This window comes from Cyprinodon tularosa, unplaced genomic scaffold (assembly GCF_016077235.1).
Source record: "Cyprinodon tularosa strain WSP-4 unplaced genomic scaffold, ASM1607723v1 ctg199, whole genome shotgun sequence".
NCBI lineage: Eukaryota > Metazoa > Chordata > Actinopteri > Cyprinodontiformes > Cyprinodontidae > Cyprinodon > Cyprinodon tularosa.
In genome coordinates this window covers 2,762,898-2,785,532 of record NW_024038729.1, presented here as the reverse complement: position 1 = coordinate 2,785,532, position 22,635 = coordinate 2,762,898, and the positions used below count along the sequence as shown (strand labels likewise).

Sequence of the window (22,635 nt, the reverse complement as noted above, 5' to 3'; positions counted from 1 at the left end):
TATGAATGATTAATCATTTTCAGAGTCCCAGATTAATGCATGTTGCTGGTATTGGGTCATGGACACAAGCTGATGCTGTCTGGTCGTTTCGGGAGTGACTGGTTTGCTGTGCATTTAGGCATATAATCCCATCTACCAGTCGGTTCATTTATTACAGATTGATGGAGTTTGCCAGCTGCTGCTTTTCCTATCAGGCCTTTACATGGCTCCGTTTTTTTGTTGTTCTCCTACATGATTGGCTTGTCTGAGCACTGATTGCTGAGTGATGCCCTCCTCTAAAAGCCATATGTCACAGCTGAGGAGTGACCAGACGAAAAAAAAAATCCCAAAAAAACCACATCCTCTCAAATCTCCAGATAGCCGTATGGAGAAATGGAGATTAAGGAACAAAGCGTATGTTCCAGAGGAAGAGAAAGTGTTAAGGAGGATTCCCTGAGTACGGCTGGTTTAGGCAACATTATCCAAAGAAATGGCAGCAGCTTTAATTTTTTTGTTTAAACTTCAGTTTTAATCTCTAATATGTTTCCTGCAGATGTTAAAATACAGCAGTAACCATCATAAAACTGCAATAGTTATTACAGAAAATATAAAAACAGAGTGGTGGGATACGTCAACTTTAATTATAAGACCAGTCGAATGTCTTATTGATTAAAACAAGAAGAACATTGGCTGCAAACACTGAGAAGGAATTCGATTCAAAGCTCGCAGAAGAAACTCCCAGAGAACAAGTAGGTCTGGCAGCTGGTCAGATGGGGCTCTGAGTCTAATTAGGTCATGTAAGGTGAATGTAATTTTATGCCTGTTTGAACTCCCATCCGTTCTAATTGGACTGATTAGCAATGCTTAATTGGCTTCTGAGTTTCTTCGTTTTTGGTTGGAATCAGTTTGAGCTAATAGGGGAGAAATGGGGAAACCTCCTGTCAGTTGAGTTACCCTATATATACCAGTAAAGATTCAGTAGTAAATATGTAAAAATATAAATAATAAAATAAAAATAACTGAACAGGTCCTGATTACCTGACACAAAAAATGAAAGAAAAAATTACATAAATAAAATAACTTGTAAGTAAATTCTTTTTTAAATTGCAGTGTCTGCACTTCTTTGTTCAGTTAAACCGTAGAAACAAAAATAGCCACTTAACCCGAGTTAAATATTTATATATATATATATATATATATATATATATATATATATATATATATATATATATATATATATATATATATATATATATAGGACCCGTGAAAATGTATATAATTATTTGTATATTTCTTTTTTTGGTAAAATTTATACTATTATTCTGCCCCACTATTAATTACGGAAGAGGATTAGGGCTGCTGAAAAAAAAAAAAAATTTAACTGATTTTAAAATTTTGATTCAGTTTAGTATGGGAAAAAAGTCAGAATTCTGACTTTAATCTCAGAATTCTGACTTTTTTCTCTGAATTCTGACTTTAATCTCAGAATTTTGGATCTTACAGTTTTTCTCGATTGTTTACACACAAATATTGGTACTTGAAACACAATGACCACAAAATGTAACTCATGCACCAACCCCCTGAACCAATTCTGCTAAACTACAAGCACAATTCCTGCTTTACACTCAAATTGCAGTTCTAAAACACACTTTTTCCAAAACTCTACACACAATTGTCATGAAGAAAATCTTTTGTTTTCACAAGGAACACACTGTTATTCAAAACTCTAAAGTTAATTTCCCTACTATGCACACTGACTCCTCACATGGGCAAACACCTAACACACATGTTTCCACTCAGCAATCAGAGCTTTAGCATAGAAGGGCAACAGGTGAGCTCTTCTGTTTTGGAGCAATGGAGGCCAATGTTGTAAACAGAGGCAGAGCCAGAGCCAGAGGAGTGAGAGTAAGAGGAGGACGATGGGGAGGACGAGGACGAGGAAGGCCAAGGACAATCATTTCTGATGAGATCCGAGCAACTTTGGTTGACCATGTGGTCAACCATGGCCTAACAATGAGGGAGGCTGGGCAAAGAGTACAGCCAAATTTGAGCAGGTACACTGTAGCATCCATCATCCGGACTTTCCGCAATGAGAATAGGTAAGAAATCTACTCTCACTACAAAACTGCAGTACTGCATATCAATACAGTACTCAATGAGTACAGTAGTACAGTATTACCTGTGGACTGTTCTGTAGGACATTGTGTTTCGAGTATTTGGGAAATGTATTCCTACACAGTATTTACAGTATTGCACTCTTTGTATTGCAGAACTGAAAGATTACCAACAAGAGGTGGACGGGGCCGTCTTCTGTCTCCTGAACAGGAAACAGAGATCATGAACATGGTTCTTGAAAATAATGCCATTACCTTACGGCAAATACAAAGAAAAATAATAGAAAACAATGAGATATTTCAAAATATTGATAGGGTAAGTTTATCAACGCTGGACCGTGTCTTGCACAGAAATAAACTGAGGATGAAGCAGGTCTACAGGGTGCCATTTGAGCGCAATTCAGAAAGGGTCAAAGAATTGCGATATAACTATGTGCAAGTACGTCCTATACAGTACATTCCCACCTTTGATGCATACTGTCAACATTGTATAAATCATACATATTTCTTTCTATTATATTGTAATCATAATGATTGTGCTTCACAATAGAGACCGCTCCATGTCTACTTCTGATATTGTCATGTGTGTTTCAGAGAGTCCTTGAGCTGGAGGTGGATGCAGTGGAGCACCAGTTCTTCTTCATTGATGAGGTTGGATTCAACCTCACAAAAAGACGAAGGAGGGGAAGGAATATAATCGGCCAGCGTGCCATTGTTGAAGTCCCTGGCCAGCGCGGAGGGAACATCACAATGTGTGCAGCGATGACCGACCATGGCATCATCCATCACCATGCTACCCTTGGCCCCTACAACACTGCCCATCTGATCACATTCCTGGACACCCTACACAACACACTCATTCCACCAGATCAGATAGACGGCCCAGAGCAGCTCAGGTACGTTGTCATTTGGGACAACGTAAGCTTCCACCGGGCTGCTCTGGTTCATAACTGGTTCACTGACCACCCACGCTTTTCAGTTGTTTATCTCCCTCCATATTCTCCATTCCTCAATCCTATTGAGGAATTTTTTTCTGCCTGGAGATGGAAAGTGTACGACCTAAATTCAGAAACGCGTATACCCCTTTTCCAAGCTATGGAAGACGCATGTGGAGATATAGCAGTTGATGCTTTTCATGGCTGGATTCGCCATGCTAGGCGATATTTCCCCCGCTGCTTGGCCAGGGAAAACATTGCTTGTGATGTAGATGAGGTGCTGTGGCCAGACCGAAACAGAAGAGAGGATGCAGCATAGTTTATTTTGTTTTTTTTTTATTATTACAGTAACTGTATACAGTAAAATCTTCTGCACTGTATGTGCAACTTTGTGTCAGTTGGGATGTACACTGTGTACATTGTTTTGTGGGAAAAATAAAACATGTTTGTTACAGTATATTTGTGTGTTCTGAGTATAAAAACAATATTCTAAAATATTTTACAACGCACTTATGTATTTAATGTCTGTAGTAAGTGTAACACTGAACAAAAAGTCATTATGATGAATGGAGAATGGTGTTTTACACTGAGCACATCAGTGTTTAAATGCTTTTTTTAATTGTCTGTTCATATGATAGTTTGTGTGTGTCATCTGAACACAAAATGGCCTTTTGTGAAGAGATAAAACTGTTTTGAATGTAAAGTTTCATTTTGCAGGAGAATTGAAGGGTTTTGCCCATTGTGTGTGTGTGTTTGTTGGATTTGTGTGTAGAGTTCTGAGAATACGAGGCATGTTTTCAGAAATGTGTGTAAACAATCCAGAAAAACTGTAATGTAGATGGGCACCATGAAGGAAGAGATGTGGAGCACTCAGCTTCACTGACAAAGATGTGAGTTGTTTGAGGTGGCCAGTGACACATAGGTGAAAAATGACGGAATTAGGCAACTTTTTACGTGCCTGAGGGGTCCCCTCATTAATGGAGGAGCAGAATGTCATGAAAACAAGAGAGCTAGTCTCTAAAACAGACATGGCTATGGCTTGATGCTAACATGTTTGTTATCTGCCAGAATTCTGAGATTAAAGTCAAAATTCCGAGATTAAAGTCAGAATTCTGAGAAAAAAGTCAGAATTCTGAGATTAAAGTCAAAATTCCGAGATTAAAGTCAGAATCCCGAGAAAAAAATCAGAATTCTGGAAAAAAACAGTCAGATTTCCGAGATTAAAGTCAGAAATCTGAGAAAAAAAGTCAGAATTCTGAGATTAAAGTCAGAATTCTGACTTTTTTCCCATACTAAACTGAAATAAAATTTAAAACCAATTTAATTTTTTTTTTTCAGTGGCCCTAATCCAATCATCGTAATTAATGTTCTGTGGTTGTATTATTTATGAAAACATAAACTTAGTGAACAAAAAAAATGCGAATTTCAAATTTCAATAAGTTGCAAGTGGCAAAAATTGACCTTAAGGTTCTAAGACAACCACTATAGTTCCAGGAAATTATATCCAGAGTAACTTTGACATTTTTAAAATTAACCTTTCATATAAAACTTTATTTGTCATAATTGTCTAATGATAAGCATTTTAAATTTAGGGAATGTAGAACTAGAGAATATAGAACTGATAGTAGTGGATTCTGGGAATGAGACCAAAATCAAATTGGCGCTGTAAATAACTTATCCGTATGATTGTGCAGAATCATTTAAAACAAAATTCACAACAGAACAAACCATGCAGCTATTTTGCATAAATAGAACTTAATTCTCAGATGGACAAAACTATTTTACAGTGTGCAACTTTACATCAGGTAAATCTGACCTTTTTAACCTCATCTTTAAAGCAGTACTAAAATAACTTTCAGTTTTGGTCGATTTTGACTCCCCCAGTAGACAAAAGCTGTACTATTTTGCCTGAAGGAAGACCTCATTTCCCATAAGGACCAGTGTGATAAAGACCATAGCGGGACAAATCCTGATCTCCTGGTCACCTGCAGTTGGATTGAACTACATTTCTGATTCCTGTGGCTGTGTAAGATAAATAGAGATGAGGTAATGAATCCAACTGTGGCGAAACAATGTCATAAGATGATAGTGAAAATAAGAAACCCCACCCAACTCATCACGACTGGTGTCCTGATAAGTTTAGAGCTTTGAAACAGACAAATATAATGTCATGTTTGATCATTCTCAGTATATAGAACCCAGCAGGAAGGTGTCGCATTGCCTGAATATCAACCCTGCACAATTTGCACTAATATACAGGTCATTTCTCCATATGCATACTTGTGTATTCTCATGTGCTTGTGAAACTTCATCATCCCCAGGCCTGTTCTAAGTGACAAGAACACAAGCCCGAACGTCCACCCTAATCCCTTTATAGGGCGCTATATAGTGGTTACGCCTTTTTAGATGATTGTCCAGTGGATAAAAATGTAGTAGACTCAAAATTTCCCACAATGCACTTTGAAAAGTAGGGATCATTGTCACTACCCGATCCGTCCTGCGTATGCTCGGAAAGATATATATCCGGGTTTCCATACACAATGTAATTATGATACTAAAATCACTTAATTCTATACTTACTCACTAAAGAATGCTAATAAATTTTTTTTTTTAAAGTATTCAGACTTTTCTGATACATTTTTTATGCTTTTTACATTTTATCAGTTAAACAGCTTCTCTGACGTCATCATCAGACATGCTCAGAGCAGTTTCGCCAAAATATGATTAAACCGTGTTTATCCACATTTTAGTTATTTCTTTCTTTAGATTGCACACTATATACAATATTGTTAACATTAAAGGAAAACATAAAACTCAAAAAGACCAGATTTTTGTTTAAATCCAAAAGCCAAAAAAATTTGCTCCTGGAAGTAACGTAGGATCCCATTTCCGGTGCAGATCAGGTAGAGACGACGGATAAAACAAAAAACGATTTTAAGGCATTTATTTTCTATTTATTATTAACTTTTAAAACATTAAATTTGAGTACATTTACTATTTTTGGGGAGAGAAAAATGTAATTTAGGTCTTTTTAACAAAATAAAATTGAGGGCGACCTGGATGTTTATCTGGATGCATAAATGAGCTGATAGAGTATGCGCAGGATGGATCGTGCTTCCGGGACGGATTGGGAAGTGACAATCATCCATGTTCACTAGCAAGCAGATATATCCCAGAATGCCTTGCAAGAAAAGCTCTTATTGCATTGCATCATGGGATTTGTTCTCCCAGTGACCCGCCGTCGCCATAGGCTGCTGCAACCCAACAGCGGCGACAAATAACAAAGAGGGCGTAGGCACTGTGCAGAGAGGCGGAGTCACGTGATCAGCGGGGAGTGGAAAAATAGTGATCATATGTCCAAATAGTCAGTTAACTGAGTTCACTATAAAGCCCAATATATAGTCCTCACTATATATACAGTGCTTGAGGAAATTAGGGGTTAGTGTGGACATTTGGACACAACCTGAGTCGCTTTGATCTCCGTCTTTATAAAGAATGGAGAAAGTATGTATGGTGTCATTCTACTAGTTGGAAGTGGACATAAAACCACAAAAGATATGAAAATATGTTATGAAGGCTGAAAAGTTATTTAGTCTCTTACCACCATGATATAGATGAAAATGGAAATAAAATCTCCCAACAGTCTTCAACATTTAGAACTTCAATGCAAACACATTTCTTTAATTTGCAACTTTTACTTTAGAGTTATTTTATTAGATAAATATTTGTAAATACAAAGCTAAATTAACTCAAAAAAAAAGTTTTAATAAAAGAAAACTTTTTCAGTATATAAACTGCAAGCACATTCACATTTGAATCAGCATAGCTGTGCTACAACTGCAACTAGACATTCATTTGTTCACTTTAAGCCGCAGGTACAACTCATGCAAATTAAAAAGCATGGTGTTTTCATGTGAAGGAGGAACTCGGTGATATTATATTGTTGAAAGAGATTCAGAGGGAAATATTTCAGTGCAACACAGACGACAGGAAAAGAACAGAAACTTTTCAGATCCTTTGACGTTTTCCACATTTACTTATCTTTCACTCGATCCAATCAAACCATCTAAACATAGTTTACAGCGCAGTGAAACCCAGCGGAGCCAGAAGCTTCTTTAGCACATAAAGTTCATGTTTTTTTGCACATTGTTTAAATTCAAGTATGCATACGCTTCTCAAAATGTAAACAAAAATTTAAAAGGCCTTTTTCATGCTTAATTATCCCGTTTACTCATGCTTTTTTCCAACAGAGACAACTTCCACAAGGACAACAAATACAAGCGTCTTCCCTCTGCATAGTTTTATTTTTTGCTTTAGGTAGTTTATTTTCATCCTTTTCCTCCTGGCTAGCAAGACTTCTTACAGAGAAGTGGATCAGAAATCTCTGCAGTTTTTAAGAACAGTAAATAGATAGATTTGCCTCTGTAGCATTGAATTTTGTGTTTCAATCCTCTGAGTACCTCAAATCTCCCCCAGTGAGGGATGGAGACAAGCATCCCATCCCTGTTTGGATCAGTAGATACTGACAAGTACAGGATAAATTAAAAGTTAAAATAAAACTTTGATACTGTTTTCAGTTTTACGTAGTTTATATTTCGTTTGACTTTCATTAACATCCTGAAAATTTTGTATATAAATTGCTTCCACAGCTTCATTTTTATCTCTATATGTACGTTTTATACGTCACTGTAGAGGCATATTTATCAGCTTTTATCCAGTGTGTCTACTACTGATAGAGGACTTACAGTTCTCTTTCAAATCATCTCACAGATATTGCAAAAATAAAGTCTAATGAAACTTAGTTTACTTGTTAAATGTGTTTTTACAGAGTTGCAAAAACACAAGAGGCTACAAGAATTGTTTGTGTCCTTTGGTCTCTTCCTAGCCTCGTGGGACCATCCTGATCTCGCGAGCTTTCAAGATTTCATTCGCAGATCAGTCTGGAGACTCTCCGTTAAAGAAAATTTGGAGCCGTTCACCAAACGAACGTCCAATTAGCGTTGGCTTTGAGGCGGGTTGAGGTGTGACGCAACGAGAAGCGCGACAGTTCAGTCTAAAGAACATGGCGGCTTCAGCCGATGAAACTAGCGTTAGCGTGGCTATCGAGCAAGTTTTATCGGAATTACAGAGTATTTCTCCACTGAAAGAAGAGCTGTTTTTGCTCTTCTCCCGACTGGTTTCGGCAAGAGTTTGAGCTATCAATTGGCTCCTCTTCGTCATCGCTCTGTTAGTACGTCATATGCTTCGTTGATCTGATTGGTTTATTTGGCCCGTCTATCACCAACATAGGCCAATCAGCTAACCAGTATTTTCGCCCCTTCCCAAAATTACTTCAACGGAAGGTTTCCAGATGGATATGCGGAGCAAATCCATCTGGCGGAGTCAGGTTAGTCTCTTCCACCTGCATCCAAGAAGGGACATTCTGGGCCTTTTGGTTCTTTTCATCTTAAACTCTTCTTCTTAAATGCTTTGCAAGCCTACACCATAATTAAGTTAGTATCTGTTGTTTGTTTTTGTTTTTTTCTGTAATAGTAGGAAGCGGGCTTTGTTTTCATTTTGGTAAACATCTCAAAGAATCTTTTTGCCCAGTCCTTTTCTCTTATTGCTGAGTCATGAACCTTAGCTACCTGAGGCTATCGAGGCATGCAAACCTTTAGATGTCATTCTGGTTTTTTTTTATTACTTTGCAGGTTTCCTATTTCATGATTCCTGATCTTCCTGACATACAGATTTTTAAATTACCTTAAATATTCAGTCCCATCTTGATGAAAGGCATTAATCAGTACATGTTAAACGATAATAACTTCTGAAATGACTGCTCACAAATATAAATCAAAGTTTAGAGCATTGATTTTCAGACCTTTTCAGACGTAGATAAGATCTGTGGGAAAGCTCGGTTTCACATCTGAGTAATGGCTGATCAATCATTTCCCAAAATTAAGGAAATCAAGGCTGATAAATCTGTGTATTCTTACTTTTTTTAGTCGGTCAACAAGTCCTGGGAAGGTTCCCCCTGCTATATCCCTGGAGTCGTAAAGCTTTAGAAATAATTATTTTACTCTCCCAGACTGATATTAGCACATATTTCACATATTCTCTTGAATTTCTTCAGATATTGGTGGGATTTGCTCTTTTTTGACATATTATTTCCTACTTCATGTTGTCAGACGGGTTCTGTTTTGATTCTGTAATAATCAGGACTGGGTTTGGGTAGTGAAACTGAACCAAATATGTCTAATTAATCATGTACTAATATTGTTAAACACTTTTTTCAGGTGAGGTCAGGCTGGTTTGGATAAGTTTTCTTCCCTTACTTTTGATGTTTGAGACATTCTTGTGCGAAAAGAAAGACAAAAGTAGGAAATATCTGTAAACTGTACTATTTCAGAGTACTGTGTGTATTTAGGTTTTTTTTTTGTTATCAACAGTATCACCGATGGCATTATTCAAGATCTTCTCTGAAATGATCCACATTATAATTTGGGGAAATTTTGTATAAATTGGTAAGAAAAAAGTTAAGGCCTATTCCTATTTCTAATTTGATAAAAACAAATGAAACAAAACAAAAAAAAAACAAGTAAAAGGACCTGGAAAGTGTCTGTATGCATGCATATACTCATACATTTGGATGTTGGTAAGCAATAACTTGTAATCGCTATGAGCAGTACAGGTATGTTGGCTTTGCAGTAATAATAGGTGGTAAACGACCAGGACTAACAAGAGCAGATGTCAGCAGCATTAAGCATTCATCTTTTCTTTACAGCTAATTATTAAGTCAAAAGCATATCAGTCAAACCCAAACGAGAGAAATATCCATCTCCACAAGTGGCTCATGAGGCTTTGCTAAGACTGTATGTTTTTTTTTTTCTGCATGTAACACTTTGTTTAAATGTTTTGAGTAAATAGGAATGGTGAAAAAAAAAATCTATTAGTGCTGATTGTTTTAACGAATGACATCGCTGCTGCAATCTGACTGTTACTCTTCAAACGTATCACACAAAATCTGATTGGTTAATTTTTTTTCCTCCTGTTTGTGTCTACGGGGGCCACAGAAAGTCCTCCAAGGATCCCCACGACGGCGTGCGCTCACAGCTCCTCGCTCTCCAGGGTGGACTCTGGAGGCGAGCTGGCGAACAGGATGGGGCTGGTGTCTGACGTGGAAAAAGCCGACTTAATGTCGAGCCCCTGGCCTGTCAGAGCGGCGTAGCGGCTGCTCGTTCGTGGAGCTTTCCTCATTGGTGCTGGGATACTCTGATGCCACTGAGCTGAAGATGCAGCAGCAAGCTGGTATTACTACACAGAGACAGAGCGGATATCTGCAGAAACCTGACAGCTACACAGAGTATTTACCATAGATATCAAGTCTGCAGGTGCAAGATACAACTCCAGCATCATTTTTTGCTGACACTGTGTACCAGCCGGCATCATCCTTTGTTGTTGGATGAATAAGAAGACACACATATCCTGTGGTATCCTGGTTCATGCTGAAAATCAGAGAGAAAAAAAATTAGACTTATTTCTAGTTAGATTTTTTTTATGACCTTTTGAAGGTAAAATTATAGACAGGAAACGAGACACTGAAGAAGAATGGAAATAAAATATTAACATTATCTTAAAGGGATGGCTCAGTTATTCTAGTGGAGGGTTGTGTTGATTAGTAGAAAGATGTCAGTATGTTACCTGCAGTAGACAGTGGCCAGAATGATCTCAGATTGAAAAAAATGAGAGATAAATTTAAATGGAAAAAAATGAATGGTCCTTTAAAAAGCCAAAAAAAAGTAGCCCGATAAACCAGACTAAATGTGAGGTTAAATGTGTAATTTAGTTTGGCTTCGATGAATGAAAGACATCGGAAGATTGTTGATGAGAACAACCGGTTGTTTTTCAAACCATGTCTGTGCCTATTGGCCAACGCTCTGACCAATGAGCGCAACTGACTGTGACGTAGTAAGCGTGACAGAAAGCGAGTGTAAACAAACAGGCTGTCGGTAAAATGGCGAATACGTCTTTCTTAGAAATGAATGAGCGTAGAGCCTCTTCCTGCTCACGTTTCAACAAAAACCCCAAGTCTAATCCTTCCAGAACTGGTTCCAAAGCTGAGTGAAACAAGAACGGTTCAATAGTTGTTGCCATCTTCCTTGTAGTGCTTTCTCCAACGTCGCACAGCTTTGTGGTAACCCCCTTAAAACCTAGCCTCGTGAGACCATCCTGATCTCGCGAGCTTTCAAGGTTTCACTCGCTAATCAGTCTGGAGACTCTCCGTTAAAGAAAATTTGGAGCCGTTCACCAAACGAACGTCCAATCAGCGTTGGCTTTGAGGCGGGTTGAGGTGTGACGCAACGAGAAGCGCGACAGTTCAGTCTAAAGAACATGGCGGCTTCAGCCGATGAAACTAGCGTTAGCGTGGCTATCAAGCAAGTTTTATCGGAATTACAGAGTATTTCTTCACCGAAAGAAGAGCAAACACTGCTCTGGAGGCTTTTCTCAGAGAAAAAGATGTTTTTGCTCTTCTCCCGACTGGTTTCGACAAGAGTTTTATCTATCAATTGGCTCCTCTTCGTCGTCGCTCTGTTACGTCATAAGCTTCGTTGATCTGATTGGTTTATTTGGCCCGTCTATCGCCAACATAGGCCAATCAGCTAACCAGTATTTTCGCCCCTTCCCAAAATTACTTCAACGGAAGGTTTCCAGATGGATATGCGGAGCAAATCCCTCTGGCGGAGTCAAGGTTACTTAAAACCCCGCCCGCTTTGCATCCATAAATTCAAAACACATCTCTGCGTTGTGATTGGCCCGCCAGTTCTAGGGCCTGGGCACTGATCGCAGGCTCGCAGGCAAAAATTATTTTGGTCGCTGGCTGGTGGGGCTAGCTTACTAGGGTACCCAAAAAGGGGGGAAAAATGTTAAATACGATCATAGTTTTGAATAAACAAACTTTTATGCTGTCATTGTGTTTGTATGCTAAACACCAAATCTGGTGTTTGAGCACATTTAGGGCCTTACCTTCAAAGATTTCAATGAAGGGTTGGGGGTGGGGGGTGGGGGGGTTAATTGTACATGCAATATTTTCTTTTGTGAGTGCAATAAGTGGACATCTTGTGGGTGATCTAGAAAAATTCTGCTCAAACGTTAAGATCCCATTTAAATGAGCGGGCTGCGTTCTGCAGGCAGTCTGAGTGTCACCGTAAAAGAAAGATAAGATTCAAAGCCATGAAGATGGAGATAATTATGATAATTATTTAAAATGCAGTGATAGTAAATATTATTTTTAATGCACTTCACTCCCTGACAGTGTAATCAGATTTACAGCAGATTAGGAGCAAAACAGCTGAATTTATCTCCATCAGCTCCTCTTAAAGGAATAGTACACCCAAAACATGATTAGCCTTCATTTTCTACTCACCCCCATGCTGAACAACACTCTGGAGTACTTTTTTGATATCTCAAATGCATCTGGAGATCTGGGAGGCTTCTTGCTGTCTGCTGACATTCAAATAATGGAGGTCTATGGCGCCCGAGGCAGAAAGGTCCATAAAAGTCCACAAAAAGCGTGTCAATATTCCTCCATAGTGCTCGTCCAATGTATTCCAAGTGTCCTGAGTGGGTAGCATCCAGAATTTACTTGTAACGAAGTCATTTAGAATGTTTTTAGAGCATAAACAGTAGTCTATAGGATTTCCTGAAAGAGCGCGCCTGCGCGTTCACGACGCTACGGAAGCCGGCAGACCAAACCAGATGAAAGTGCACATTCAACGTCTGCTCTGCCGATAATGCAAGCGTAGAAGAAGAAATGTGCTGTTTACCTGTGCAAAGAAAGAAACAACGAAAGAAAAATGTCTGAGGACTTCAGTGTTGAGGAAGAGCATGAGTTCTTTGCCGAGCTGAATGCGCACTTTCATCTGGTTTGGTCTGCTGCGGTTTCCGTAGCGTCGTGAACTCGCAGGCGCGCGCTTTCAGGAAATCCTATACAGTACTGTTTATGCTCTAAAAACATTGTAAATGACTTCGTTTCCAGTAAATTATGGACGCTACCCACTCAGGACACTTGGAATACATTGGACGAGCAGTATGGAGGAATATTGACACGTTTTTTGTGGACTTTTATGGACCTTTCTGTCTCCGGCACCATAGACCTCCATTATTTGAATGTCAGCAGACAGCAAGAAACCTCCCAGATCTCCAGATGCATTTGAGATATCAAAAAAGTACTCCAGAGTGTTGTGCAGCATGGGGGTGAGTAGAAAATGAAGGCTAATCATGTTTTGGGTGTACTATTCCTTTAACAGCAGCTTGACCTGATATACCTTAAAACAAGTTAGGCCCGTAATAATTTATCCTCTTATATATATATATGCCAAAGAGAACGATTAATGGACTAATCAACTGATTGGGAGCAGATGTGGACAGAAGGATCTAGAAGGGGAAAGGAGACTGACACAATGGGGGGACAGAGAGTAAACAAGAAATACAACAGCTGTCAAATACAACCAGAAAACAACTAGAAGGGCACAAAATATAAATGAAACCAAAGACCCAGAGAACACAGAAAGACCAGAGATGGCAAAAGTACTCACTTTCCGTACTTGAGTAAAAGTACAGATACTTGTGTTCAAAAATACTCTGGTAAAAGTGGAAGTACTGATTAAACTTCTTTACTCAAGTAAAAGTAACAAAGTACAGGCTTGTAAATTTACTTAAAGTATAAAAGTAAAAGTAGAAACCACTTTTTTCATGCCGTTGCCTACATTTTAAATGGATGTCTGCCAATAGGACTAGATCTCCGTTGTGTTCATTTTCAATCATCTCGTCGTCCATGCTACTATGCTAACGCCACCGCCACCAAGCTGCAATGATTTGCTGCGAATGAATACCGCCGAATCTGTCGATTCATCTTGTAGCGGTGCGTCAAATGCAACGTAGATTCCCATCCAATTAGATTGAATTTGGTATTGATGACGTGAAAAATAATAACGGTAACTCCATTGAAATGATTCAAAACTAAAGTAACGAGCCAATTTTTTTAAATGTAAGGAGTAGAAAGTACAGATATTTGTGTAAAAATGTAAGGAGTAGAAGTAAAAAGTCACCATAAAAATAAGTAGTAAAGTAAAGTAAAAATATCAGAAAAATCTACTTGAGTACAGTAATGAAGTATTTGTACTTCCTTACTTCCCATCTCTGAGAAAGACATAAATCAAAGTGTAACTGAAGACTTAAACAGAAAAGTTAAATAGAACCTAAAAAAGGGCAGAATCATGACAAGGCTGATCTGCAGTGAAGGAGGGGTGAAAATCTCCAAAACAAACCAAGCTTGTTAAGACAAACCCAAGAAGAAGAACTAATATTAAGATATGGGTGTAAATATTAATACCTTCAAATATGAGCATTTATTATAGATTTATAAAAGTCTCTGTAAAGATGAGTTTACTTTTTTAAAATATGTTTAAAAAAATTGCTACGAAGGGGTCTGACAGCCAACTAACCTCATTCTGCTCTTCGTTTTGGAAATGGTCTCATTGTCCTTCTTCCAGAAGATGGCTGGCGGCGGCATTCCCGCCACGCGGCACTCCAGCCTCACCGGGGCCCCCTCAGGGATGCCCATGTTCTGTAGCTTCTCCAGGAACTGAGGCGGGTGCTTCCTCTCTTTCTCTAAAGTAGGAAGACAACATTAGTTCTTCTTATTTCATTGCAAATGAGTAAACAAGAAATGATTTATATGTATGTAGACCTCACCAACGACTTTCAGTTCCAGACTAAAGGAGCTCTGCCCCGCCTTATTACTTGCAATGCAGGTATACGTTCCCGCATCAGTTTGCGTCACGGGGTCAATGACCAGAGAATGGATGCCATTTTCCCGCACCAGCATCTTGTGGTTAAAGTCTGGATAGATGGGCCTCCCGTTGACCAGCCACATGAGCTCAGGGTTGGGGAGCCCACTCACCTGGAAATAAAACACCAACAGTGAGGCAAAGTTTACAATCTTCATTTTGAATTGAAAAAGCTTCCTGGATGTGAAGCGAACCGTCTTTAAATTTGGAAAACAAACGTCCAGGTTTGTTTTAACTTTTTTGGATTTACTATCTTCATTGTTCTCAAAGGGTTTTCTGACCCATCAGGCGACCTACTTTGCAATCCAGTCTGCACAGTCTACCCTCGTCAGCCGTCATGTCTCCAGGAGCCTGGAGGAAGTGAGGTTGGAAGAAACGCTCCTGCGTTTGTTCTCCTTCAACCTCCTGGATGCGAGCTCGAACCCTGGAATCATCAGTATGGAGTGAATTTTGTCCCCTTATTGTTGTAAGCAAATACAAATTTAGTTAATGAAACTTTTAAAAACTTCTTTATCAAAAAGTTTCGACTGTAAATTTGCGGTATTCTCAGATTTTATCTTCCCATTCTTTTTTTTATTCACATTCTAATTCAAATTTCTTATTATATATTTAAGAGCCTCTTTTTCAAATTGCGTTTTGCAGATCATAATCTCTCCAGCTGTAGAGTTGGACTTTTCTATTGGTCTGCATGAACATTAACCCTGTAATGCCAAATTTGAGACATACAGTTTCTTAAAATCCTATTGTACACAATCAGATATACCTGATAACAGCCAGTAGAAGACTACACAAAAAATAATCTTGACTTATCGCATAGTAATAAATTATTAATATCAAAAATCTATTTCTGTTTTTTCTTTTTACATATTTTGTTAAAAGGGCAAATAAGGAATTCAGACCAAAAAAAGTAATTTTCTGTTTTGTTTTATTCTTGGATCGGGCTTTAAAGGGTTAAAGTGTGTCAGATTATTCCATCTCAGAATAATAGTCCCCTTTACTCCATATCACTGCTTGTCGCTCACAGTTTGTCCCATTTGTCCCACATCTGCTCACCTCTGAGACTGGATAGGCGTCAGCCGGCTTTGTGGAGGTCCAGATTGGACGATCAAATGTCCCGAACAGCTGATTCGTCCCTGATGATCAACAGCAGATTCATAATCAGCCAGAGCGTCAAGAAGGGAGGCATTGATGGAAGAAGAGGAAGGATGAAGTCATACCTGTGGGTTGGCTGCCATGATGGTGTAGTTTCCATCATCGTCACTGGTGGTGGACTCGATGTGTAAGGAGCAGGTCCCGTCACCTTCTCTTATCTTCTGGTAGTGAGTGTTCTTCTTCAGGATCTGTTTGCCATCCTTGAACCAGTAAACCTGATCAGGAACAAATATGTTTGTGAGAACAAGAAGAGATGAGGGGCCCGACAGGTACGAGTGGGTTCTGTTACCGTCTCACCTTCGGAGGAGGGACCCCCAAAACTTTACAGCTGAAAGTTACGGGCACGCCTTCCATGGCCTTGTAGTTCTTCAGCTTCTTGTCGAAGAGCGGTGCGATGCATTTCCCAGTGGGGATGTCGTCGTGCTGCACCTCATCGTCCGACTCCTCCACCGGCGTCCGCTCTAAACGGAACTCGATCTCACTCATCAACCGCTGCTCGAAATTGGACACTTTGTACTCCTGGAAAAATTGATGCCACCATGTCCGAATACTCCAGGTTACTGCATGATGTGTTTGTTTTTAAGACAAATCTGTCCCAAAAAAACTGATACTGCAGCCCCATGCAAACACGTTTCAAACAAAAACACGACCGAGAAACAAAGGGCATCTGTTCAAAACACGGGGTCAGAACTTTTTCACAGGTCAAGTCAAGTAGGTATGGAGGACCAACTCTGCCATATTTAAAAATAAATACAGAAATAAATAAATGCTCAATAAATATATAAGCATACAATTAATTGCCAACAAAAATACAATCAACAAATAAATGTAAGTAGAAATTAAATTATACAGTGAGACATAACTGTACATAACTCTTTTAATTAGCTTCTTTATTTATTTGCCTTTCTAATATTTACCTTATTTATTTTTTTGTCCTTTATATTTTTTTTTACATTTCTGCCTGCCCTTTTTTCATTTCTGCCTGCCCTTTTTACATTTCTGCCTGCCCTTTTTACATTTCTGCCTTCCCTATTAACATTTCTGCCTGCCCTTTTTACATTTCTGCCTTCTCTTTTTACATTTCTACCTGCCCTTTTTACATTTCTGCCTGCCCTTTTTACATTTCTGCCTTCCCTTTTTACATTTCTGCCTTCCCTTTTTACATTTCTGCCTTCTCTTTTTACATTTCTGCCTTCCCTTTTTACATTTCTGCCTTCCCTTTTTACATTTCTGCCTTCTCTTTTTACATTTCTGCCTTCCCTTTTTACATTTCTGCCTGCCCTTTTTACATTTCTGCCTTCCCTTTTTACATTTCTGCCTTCCCTATTAAAATTTCTGCGTGCCCTTTTTACATTTCTGCCTTCCCTTTTTACATTTCTGCCTGCCCTCATTTCCCCCTTCCCTTTTAACATTTCTGCCTGCCCTTTTTACATTTCTGTATGCATTTCTGCCTCCTTATGCAAATGAGGAGGGGGTGTGTCCTAGAGAGTCAACTTCTGCTCATTGGTTGGCTTGGCGGCCCATCTTCTTAACTCACAGAGCTCAGAGTACTAAGTTAAATGTTCTCTTTTCTGTTGCTGTTGTTCAATAAAATTACGTTTTAAGATCATTTGAGGCGAGAACATTATACTTTTAAGCATCACCATATGGCCCATTCACAGATTTAATGCGTCATTTAAAAGAAAATGTTCTGAACTTGAGAGGTGCCCGCACCAGCGGAGCTCCACAGCTAACGGCAGCCAGGTCGAACCGCAGCAGGTCTGCAGCGGCCCTCTCTCGGCATAGCCGTGTGTGAAGTGTGTTGGTTAGCATTTTACTACATCGGTCGAATCTACAGGAGGAGAGTCTGATGTTGAGTCTGAAGTCATTAGAACGCGGGTAGCATAGGCGGATCTACTGGGGTGGCATAGGGTGGCAACTGCCACCCTAAATGACAGCCTTGCCACCCCTGCTGCCACCCCAGTTGGCTGTAGGGGTGGCGAGGCTTATAAATTATTATTATTATGGATAATTTGAGAATTACGACCGCTAATTTCTAATGTCGGACTGCAGTGAATGCAGCACGAGATGACGCAAGAGCGACTGAGACTGATTAGTTTTGAAAACCGAACGAGGCAAAGCGAGGGAGCCAGGGGTCATGGGGAGAGGAGAAACGGGATGAAACAGGTAGAAACTGATTAGCTATCTATCGAGAAATTAAATTATAATGAAAGCACAATGTTGCTAGCATAGCTGCAATGCTGATTTTGAGATGATAAAAATCAGGTTGCAGAACGTTATTTCTCTATCTATGATGTTAGTTAGTCCTGACGTCTCAGCCTCATAAAGACATATTTACGGTCAACTATGACAGAAAAGAGACGATCAAGTTTGGTTTTACTCAAATCAAAACGCAAAAAGTCATTGGATCTAAATACATTAGTGAAGCGCTTTGCTGAGCAACATGGAAATCGCCGCATTCAGCTGTTATATTCATGTTAACTTTATGTTATGCTCTCTGCTGAGCCTTTACAGAGCTGTTAAATTTTGTTTTGGCACCTGAGAAAATCTGATATTTCCTTTAATAAAACCAAAAGTGTTAAAGGTTAAAAATGTGATACTGGTGTAAATCCTGCTTAATATGAAGCAGCGTTGTTGTTTCTTTTTTTTTTGTATATATAGTATGAAACTATCCAGAAATGACCTGTTTGAACCTACTCACAAAATGTTTTGTACTTTTACAGATTGGAAGCAAAATGTATTTTTATGTTGCTTCTTTTCAGATTAGTGGAGATTTTGATGTAACATACAGAACCCGCCTTTATGTTGATTTGTTGATACAGCAGCTCTATCTACAGCATATCTACATGCATGAAATGTCCCTTTCATGTTGCCTTAACTGCTGTATGTCAAGTTACTGAGGAACAAATGGGGTAAATGTGTGTTCAGAGTAAACATTACATAGATGTCCAGTACCTTGTTTGGGTGCCTTGACCCATTTATTTCTACTGTGTATTTATGCTCACTTTAGTACAGCTCAGTCCATAGATCTCTGATAGGGAACTTTTTCTTTCTATAGTTTCTTCTTGTGCAAATGCTGCAAAGCTGCCTCTCTGACAGTCAATCTCACACATCTGCGACTCAGCACCTGTGTCTTACCTTAATACCTGTGATAATGCCGCTCTAGAAGTAGTGTTATCATTCTTCTATCTCCTATTAGGTCTCATTGTACAATGTATTTCTAATATGAACTGCTTCAAATGAAACACTTACTGTACATAATATTCTCACCAAACTGTGATAACTGCGATTAAATTCAGTGTAAACAAATGCCATATGTTGCCACCCCTCAAAAATTCCTGCCCCCCTCTCGCCACCCCATAAATATTTTTCTAGATCCGCCCCTGGCGGGTAGGGACTTTGCCAAATACAACAAAAAATCGCCATCATAGCCAGCGGTCCTTCACACACGGCTATGCCGAGAGAGGGCCGCTGCAGACGGGCTGCGGTTCGACCTGGCTGCCGTTAGCTTCGGAGCTCCGCTGGTATTTGTTGGCAATTAATTGTATGCTTATATATTTATTGAGCATTTATTTATTTCTGTATTTATTTTTAAATTTGGCAGAGTTGGTCCTCTCACTAAATCACAAAAAAATACTGCAGTTCTTTTCCACCTGCTCTAATAACAAACTAAGCATCTCATTTCTTAATTCAACAACTGAACAGTTCGATTTTCTGTTGATGATGACATGATGATGATGTCGGAGTTTATTACACCTTAATATTAGCTGCCCATTCATGTCAAAACTGATGGTTTTTTTCACAATAGTTTATCTAATTAAAACAGTTCCTCTGTCTGGATATACAGTTAAAATCTTCATTCTGTACGTGGCAAAGATCTGTAAATGGAATGAGAGCGGCGTCCTTCAGCTAAGAACAAAGTGTAATGGATGTCCACTCCTCTGCTAACATGTTTGATGTAATGATGTGATGATGTTGCAGACTGGAGATGTATAAAATGCCTTTTGAACTGCTCACCTCCGGGTTCACCTCTCAGGAAGTGGCCACAATTAACAGTTAAAAAGGCATTTTATACATCTCCAGTCTGCCACATCATCACATCATACATTGAATTGTGTAAAAAGTAACTAAATATCATTAAGTAAATGCCAAAAATGGTTGCATTATGTTTTTTCAGTGTCTCAAAATTGTACAGTTTGTTCTTAGCCGAAGGACGCCGCTCTCATTCCTTTCTGAAATCTTTGGCATGTGCAGAATGAAGATTATAACTGTATATCCGGACAGAGGAACCGTCTCAATTAGATTAACTATTGTGGGAAACATCAGTTCCGACAGCTAATATTAAGGTGTGATAAACTCACAAATCATCAATGATAATTATCCTAGCAGTATTGTAGATCCTAAACTTTTATATGTTTGAATATTCTTTCGGGGGCCTAATTGAAATTATAGAAAATAGTTTATTTTGATCTCTCTGTTTTAAAATTTTTTTCTGCATTTAGGCCAGTTTAATAAATCAAGTAAAAGCAAATTTGGTTGCAGAAAAGTCTGATTTTTAATAAAAGTCACATAAAGGTCCTATTTACTATGAAACTAAATAAATTAATTTTAAGAGGTAGTTTTTTTGTGTGTGTTTTTTTGTTGTTGGTGTACCATGAATGTTTTAAAGTAAAATTTCAATTTGTCAGTAATAAATTTGCCCTAATTCTAATTTAAAAGAAGAGAGGGGGTTAAACCTGAAATGCAGTCCGTGGGCTGCACAAAATCAGGATGAAAATCAAAATTTTCATCCTTAATTTGGATTGAATGGCTCGTGCACGTTATATATTAGTCAACAAAAGCTTATATGAGCTATTAGAAATATTAATTGAAGAAATTATTGGGAAGAGTATGAAAATATGTTGATATTTATGGATTGTTTTTGCAGTCTGAGATGCTAACTCATACAGCCTTGAGCAAAGCAGAGCCTGCACCATGGAAGGTCCTTGTACCTCATCATAGTTAATGACAGTAGCAGCAATGTTTGGTCCAAGGAGTCTGCTCGCTGTTTTCCCCTGATTACTCAGCTTCTACGAGAGGACAGGCATGGATGAACACCAAAGACACACAAATGGTACAAACATTTACGAGCAGAGAAAACAAACAAGCTGCAACTACCAGCATGCATTCTGTATGTTGTTACTGTGTGTGAAGAGACAGTGATGACTGACATGGATGATGATGGTTTTGAAGTGAAGGGGGTAATGCATACATACAGTACATGCAGCACCCTACAAACCTATCGACACACCCGGTAAAAATGATGACCTTTTTTTCAAGTTTAAGGCTGAGGTCACAGGATTTAAATTCAAAATGTCCCAATGTGTCAAATTGTTCATGCTTTCTAATCAGGCATCATAGATCAGCTACTATACATTGCAACAGGCAATTTAACCTTTTTTAAATTTCACACCAGAACCACCTAAAGTGGGGCAAAAAATATTTAGTCAGACATTGATGGTAAAAGTTCTTCTATTTAGAAAGATAAGAAAGGCTTGTATTTTTATTTTTTTTTTAAATCAAAGGTAGAATTGAACTATAAGACAAAATGAGAAAAAAAAAATCGGCTGTCATCTGACATTTGCTAGAGAGCTTGTGGATGATTCAGAAAAGGATTAGGAGAACAATAGGTGGTCAGATCAAAAAGAAAATAAAAAATTTAGCTCAAACTCAACTCATCAAACCTACTGTGAAGCATGGGGGAGGAAGCATTATGCTTTGGGGCTTTTTTTCCTTAAAGGGAACAGAACGACTGATCGTGTTAAGGGAAGAATGAATGCACTGGAAAAAATCTAATCTAGATAAGTAATTTTTTCTTAAAATAAGTGAATTTGTTCTTGGATGGAGGAGGTAAAAGAGACTTTTTGCCAATGAAACAAGACAATTTACAGTTAAAATAAGAAAAAACAACTGCATTGTCTTATTTCAAGTGTATATTATCTAATTATCTTATTTTAAGAGTAAAAATACTAATTCCATTGGCAAACTATATAATTTACCTATTCAAATTAAGGATAATACACTTAATTTAAGAACTTTTAACTTATTTCTGAAAAATTTTTCCAGTGTGGCGGCGATTTATGGTGAGATTTTAGGCCCAAACCTGCCATCAGTGAGAGAGTTAAAGAGGGTTGAACTTTCCGCTGGACAATGAAGGAGCAGCTGAATTAAAAACATTTCATAAAAATTAGTAGAGGGAGTTGAAGGCCTGTGTTGCCTAGCAACTCCCCCAAAACATCACAGCTCAGGAGCACTGGAAAAAACGATCTAGAAATAAGTAGAAATTTCTTAAATTAAGTGCATTTACCCTTAATTTGAGTAGGTAAATTAGATAGTTTGCCAATGGAAGGAGTAGTTTTACACAATATGCACCTGAAATAAGACAATGCAATTGTTTTTTCTTACTTTAAGTATAAATTGTCTTGTTCCATTTCCAAGATGTCTCTTTTACCTCCTCAATTAAAGACAAAATGCACTTATTTTAAGAAAAAATGACTTATCTCGATTTAGATTTTTTTCCAGTGAGATTTGATGGAGGAACAGAGCAAAATAGCAGCTACATTGTGAAAACCTGGAGGAGACTGATGG

The 22,635-nt window shown here is 38.5% G+C and overlaps 2 protein-coding genes across 3 annotated transcripts in view; one reads left to right on the top strand and one right to left on the bottom strand.

The window, feature by feature from the left end:
* The first annotated feature begins 1,818 nt into the window (after positions 1-1,818).
* LOC119782892 lies at positions 1,819-3,347 on the top strand. The gene is made up of 3 exons (XM_038284081.1): positions 1,819-2,078; positions 2,250-2,532; positions 2,688-3,347. Exons 1-3 carry the CDS (start codon positions 1,834-1,836, stop codon positions 3,345-3,347), a joined length of 1,188 nt encoding a protein of 395 aa, XP_038140009.1. The 5' UTR covers positions 1,819-1,833.
* A 6,539-nt stretch (positions 3,348-9,886) lies between these two features.
* mypn (myopalladin) overlaps positions 9,887-22,635 on the bottom strand; it is a 36,081-nt gene continuing 23,332 nt past the window's right edge. The window contains exons 13-21 of one of the 2 annotated variants that reach the window (XM_038284124.1): positions 21,000-21,077; positions 16,306-16,527; positions 16,074-16,223; positions 15,910-15,989; positions 15,154-15,280; positions 14,762-14,969; positions 14,512-14,677; positions 10,379-10,512; positions 9,887-10,293 (exon numbers count right to left, since the gene is read on the bottom strand). In XM_038284124.1, coding sequence (XP_038140052.1) covers positions 10,115-10,293; positions 10,379-10,512; positions 14,512-14,677; positions 14,762-14,969; positions 15,154-15,280; positions 15,910-15,989; positions 16,074-16,223; positions 16,306-16,527; positions 21,000-21,077 — 1,344 coding nt within the window. In that variant the 3' untranslated portion in view covers positions 9,887-10,114. The remainder of the gene's footprint in view (positions 10,294-10,378; positions 10,513-14,511; positions 14,678-14,761; positions 14,970-15,153; positions 15,281-15,909; positions 15,990-16,073; positions 16,224-16,305; positions 16,528-20,999; positions 21,078-22,635) is intronic. The other variant, XM_038284125.1, reaches the window with a different exon arrangement.

Bases quoted from the DNA above. Each gene is read 5' to 3' on its own strand.
- LOC119782892 (XM_038284081.1), top strand. From the start codon at position 1,834: ATGGAGGCCAATGTTGTAAACAGAGGCAGAGCCAGAGCCAGAGGAGTG. The intron at 2,079-2,249 runs GTAAGAAATCTA...TTTGTATTGCAG, and splicing joins ACTTTCCGCAATGAGAATAG to AACTGAAAGATTACCAACAA. The intron at 2,533-2,687 runs GTACGTCCTATA...TGTGTGTTTCAG, and splicing joins TGCGATATAACTATGTGCAA to AGAGTCCTTGAGCTGGAGGT.